We start from the raw sequence: 4,894 nt of genomic DNA on the forward strand, positions 1-4,894 counted from the left end.
ATTCAACTATCAATTTGTAATTCAGATAATCTAAAGTTCTGCTACATCAAAAATCCAGGGAAAAGAGTGAAAAATAAAAACAGCACGCGGCGGAACGTGTTAACATAATAAGGCATCTTAACCCCTTGCCGTACCATTTTCTTTACAATTACTATGACGAGCGTTTTTTCGATCGCACTAATTTCTGAGAAGAGAAAAGAATTTTATATTTATTGAATGCTTATATCTAGTTGAATGTTTAAATATCAATGACAAGAGAATCAAATTTGATTTCTACTTAAAGGTACGAATGAACATTCATACCTAACAGCTTATTATTATAAATCTCCAACGCGAGGCTGACTCGTTGAAGTACGGCAAAGAGTCAAAGGTGTCAAAGTGACACCTCGCCGCGTGTTATACTGTAGCTCACAGCAATTGTGAGTTTATTGGTAGCGCAAGCGGTTGATAGATATAATTAGGATACTATTTACGTCTACTGCTCTGACCTAAATATTAGGTTAGAAACTATGAAACGGGCGTCGAGTAAAGAGAAAAAACAAAAAACGCAATTTTCCTCATTATTTATTATACTCAATCGAAATAACTTCCATCGACATCTACGACTTTCCGCCAATTCATAGTCTTTTATAACATCATCTCCGTTATTGTACTTTTTCTCTCTCAAAAATAATTCATCATCTCTGTTCAAAATTTTTGGAAGCAATATCGACCATTGTTTTCATTAGTGGATCCATCTCCCAATGCATGATTAATGACTCTCAAAGTTTGAGCCAAAGAATTGATAAATAAAAATATCGAGCGCGCGTTACAATGAACCTGTCTCGGTCACAGCTGAAAACGGACTAAACAAAGACGCCCGCTTCATAGTTTCCAACCTAATACTAAAATTCGAGTGACCTCAATCTAACTATCAGTCTGCTGACTGACAATCTGTATTATTTGAAAAATTTAGTACAAATAAAAAAACAGGTCTTCTGACTGGCAATTTGTATTATTTGGAAAATTTAATATAAATAAAAGAAAAAGGTTATGACCGAGCCAAGTGCTTCGACACTTAGTATTCGAAAAGTTAATCGATTATTTAGCTTGTGAATGGCTCAATTAACCCCTTGCACTATAATAACCTATATTGTAGGTTATTATAACACTATAATAACTTTTATCAAAGTACAGTAACGAAAGTAAATAAAGACAATGTGAGAAATAGGAATTGTCTAATGTTATTAAAGAAAGTATTAAGAACGAATAAACGCTAATTAACACAGCATGAAAGAAATCATAGCGCAAGGGGTTAATCCTTATGAATCGGAGCCTGTAAACCTGGTACGGGATCGAGGAGCTCGTTAAAAAAAGAAACGCTGGAAACGATATCCTCTTTTTTCGGTGGCCCTTTTTCCTCTTATTCCGTCGACCTCAATTTAGACTGACGAGCTCGAAAATGTAGACATTAAACTTGAAGGAAGCATCGCATGCCTCGTTTTTTCGCAACACTGCAGATGTTAACTCGACAACCGGTTCCATAATGATCGCGATTAGTCGGCCCCTGCGATCCGATTAACACCAATTTACCTTATAACAAAATATCGGAACGCCGACCGTACGTTCAAGGAGCAAGATGAACGCCGTTACGCTAAACAATTGTCACGCGTTTCGTTTTGCAGACGCGCTAATGCGAACGGACTACCAACTGTTCTATCCGGGGGCGTTGGGACCGCTGCACATCTCCACGACTTCCGGTAACGCCAGCGCGCCATCTTGGAACCCGAGCTTCTACTCGTCCCTGTACCAAGCGACCACGCTGCACTTGCATCACGGAATGCAGTCCTTCACGTGAGTGTTCAGACATTTTTCATACAGTCCAGCGATACCTTCGAACTCTCGTTCGATGTTCGCGGAGATAATATTACAATAAATGTATAATATTGTAATGTTAGTTGAAGCGACAAAAAAAGATAAGAAAGTCACGATTCTTCAATATTCTTTTTATCCGTGGTTAGAAAATTTCGTTTCAGAATGCGTAACAGAATTTTTCTCCCAAAAATAATATCTGTAACACGGACCTCGCAATTTATCAAACTATTTTTCATGCCATCGGTAAAAGAATATCGTTAATTTTCTATTATTAAAAACCGAATATATAGTCGAACAATAATCCATATTAAAAGAACGTGCCACTGTCATCGACAAAATAAAAATGGCCGCTCCTTCCCTGATAGTCTGAAGCATTCAATCTACAAATAGACGAATAATTAACTGTACTTTGATAACGAAAAATAAAGGAAAATTGACCGCGTACAAAGAAAGATAGACAACGATTGAACTTGGAAGATAAGAAGCAAAATAAACGACATGGGACATGGTGTTTTCAGATCGCTGGACGTGGAGCGTCTGTCGGAGCAGAATGGCGGCGCGAGCCAGGTGGAGCTGAAGTCTAGCTCCAGCTCGATGACGGGCAGCGACGATTCCCTGGACAAGAGCGACCTCGACGAGAACACGGAGTCGCAGGACCACTACAAACCGTTCCAGAACTCGCCGACCATTCTGGAGCTGGGCCAGAAGATCGGCAGCGACCGCAGCGCGTTCGTCAGACACAGCACTTCCGGTTCGTCCGGCAGCCTGGAGAACGGGCAGAGCCCGCCGCCGGCGACCGCCGAGAACCTGAAGACGACGCCGCCGTCGCCGAGGATCGCGGAGACCGAGCAGAACCCGATGGCCAAAGAAGCGGCGGCCGAGGCGAGGCCGGCGCAACCTCAGCGGAAGAGGAACCCGTACTCGATAGAGGAGCTGCTGAAGAAGGACGAGACCAAGAGCGGCTCGAAGAGGCCAAAGCTGACGAACATCGGGGTGGTGCAGCCCTGCGGCGTCGTCCTCAGCAAAGAGATCTGAAGGGCCAGCGACTGGACCGACCGGAACTACTGTAATAGTCTAGCGATAGAGGCTGAGGAGTCGATTATCCAGTTGTCGGGCGAGTCTTCGGGGATGTCGCGTGGCAACTATTCGTGGACGGGGTAATTGTCGAGCGCGAGAAACGGAGAATGTATTAGATTGAGCAAACGGTCCGGGAATCGACGACGATGCTTTGTTTGCGGACGGGGTAATTGGACGGCTCGGAAGCCGATCAGCTCGAGTTCGTTAATATTAACGCTTTCACGTCTGTTGAGTGGTTCGTTCAAATGTACAAATATAGAGCAGGAAACATAATAAATTAGAACATAATAAATTTAACGCTTTACAGACTGGTAGACTATTAACCCATTGCACTATAATAACGAGTCAGACTCGTGATAAAGATTTCACGCATGATCTACTAAATATGAATATTATTCATTTATTTCAAATCATAGCCAAATTTAATTCTTCTGTTATCACAGTATAGGAACGAAAGTGAATAAAGACAATACAGGATATAGGAATTGTTTAGTCCTATTAAAGAAAATACTAAACGCTGATCACCACAGCGTGAAAGAAATCATAGTGTAAAGGGTTAATCGGCTTTTTCTTCCGACCGAGGAGAAAATAGCCTATGAATCGGTGGTTATCATAGTAACCATTAATCTTTTATCTATTATTGAGATAAATGTGTTACATTGTACTACAAGCTTCACTATTATTATTTAATTTCTCAAGTATTAAATATCGTTCGCGATCAATCAAATAAATGCAATGAAAATAGAAACGAAAATTTAACATCGAGCTAAATTTTTGCGGCCTAATTACCGGTCGGTAAAGTGTTAACTTTTTTTTAAGGAAACGATACGTGTAAATAAATTTAATTTATCGTGGTTATTAAAGGAAGTCGTTAAAATATTCTATTGGGTAGGCAACTAAGTAATTGCGGATTTTAAGTATGAAGATCCAGAAGGCAAAACAATTTTTTGTGCTTGCGATGCGTTCTTGCCTTTTTAGAAATAATAGAATAAAATATGTTTGAAATGCGCGTCTTGTTCTTCCATCTTCAAACTGGAATAAAAACGAAACTAAATAATTAATTGATACAATATTTTTACTAAGTTAAAGGTGGAAGTCCAAACAACAAGAAAATAATTTTAGGTTAGATGTTTTGAACGCCTTAACAAAATAAAAGAATGTGCTAAGACCATTGGCAAAATCTGCAATCGTTTAGTTGGCAACCCAATAGTGTATGTATTTTATATACATATACATATATTCATATTTTATTCTCCTTGTCATAGTTTGACGAGTCCGACTCATGACGAAGATTTTTATCAGTAACCTAATAGGTATGATTGTTGTTCCATTCTTTTTAGTCGGAATACAGTTCTTTTGACGACAATATTTATTTTTCTTCTAAAAAATTATTAGAATCAAAGAGTTCGTTTTAATGATGAAGAAAATGGTACGGCAAGGGGATTATAATATATTGCTTTATTAAAACTCTCTTATAAATAAAATAACTTGATTTTTACAAAATTCTGCAATGTTTAATATTTTTCTTTTCGATGACAAACAACAAAATCAATTTATTGTAATGCAACTTTGCAAGATTTACGTACCAAATTTCTGGTTTTTCTCATTTGATCCGAATAGCATACGTTACGTCCTCTTCTTTAACATTTATTAATTGAAGAGATTTGTATGAATTGGTAGTATCAACAATTTCGGTATTGCGAATTATAAAAATCATTCGTACAATTCTGTTTTTCTAGTTTTTATATAACCTTGCCAATGGCGCCACATCGGTGTCACCGGACGTGAAAGTGTTAAGATTTAAATGAACAATAAGATCAAAAAATTAACTGAAAAAAATCACGATCTAGCCGATAATGCGATGCACAATTTTTATCATAGGCGATATAAAAAAGTATTTAAGCAGAACAGAAATAAAAAAAGAATGTCGATGTTTTTTATTTTATAAAAAACAGTCTTTTTT

At 38.2% G+C, this 4,894-nt stretch overlaps 1 protein-coding gene across 1 annotated transcript; it reads left to right on the top strand.

Annotated features, from left to right (window-relative positions):
• Nucleotides 1-1,618: 1,618 nt before the first annotated feature.
• Poxn (paired box pox-neuro) lies at nucleotides 1,619-3,254 on the top strand. The gene is made up of 2 exons (XM_078195735.1): nucleotides 1,619-1,833; nucleotides 2,373-3,254. The coding sequence occupies exons 1-2, from the start codon at nucleotides 1,619-1,621 to the stop codon at nucleotides 2,887-2,889; spliced, it is 732 nt and encodes a 243-aa protein (XP_078051861.1). The 3' UTR covers nucleotides 2,890-3,254.
• Nucleotides 3,255-4,894: the final 1,640 nt, after the last annotated feature.

Source organism: Augochlora pura, unplaced genomic scaffold (assembly GCF_028453695.1).
Source record: "Augochlora pura isolate Apur16 unplaced genomic scaffold, APUR_v2.2.1 APUR_unplaced_622, whole genome shotgun sequence".
Taxonomy (NCBI): Eukaryota; Metazoa; Arthropoda; class Insecta; order Hymenoptera; family Halictidae; genus Augochlora; species Augochlora pura.

Excerpts from the sequence above, each read along its gene's own strand:
- Poxn (XM_078195735.1), top strand. The coding sequence starts at position 1,619 with ATGAACGCCGTTACGCTAAACAATTGTCACGCGTTTCGTTTTGCAGAC. Across the intron at positions 1,834-2,372 it reads CACGGAATGCAGTCCTTCAC|ATCGCTGGACGTGGAGCGTC; the intron begins GTGAGTGTTCAG and ends TGGTGTTTTCAG.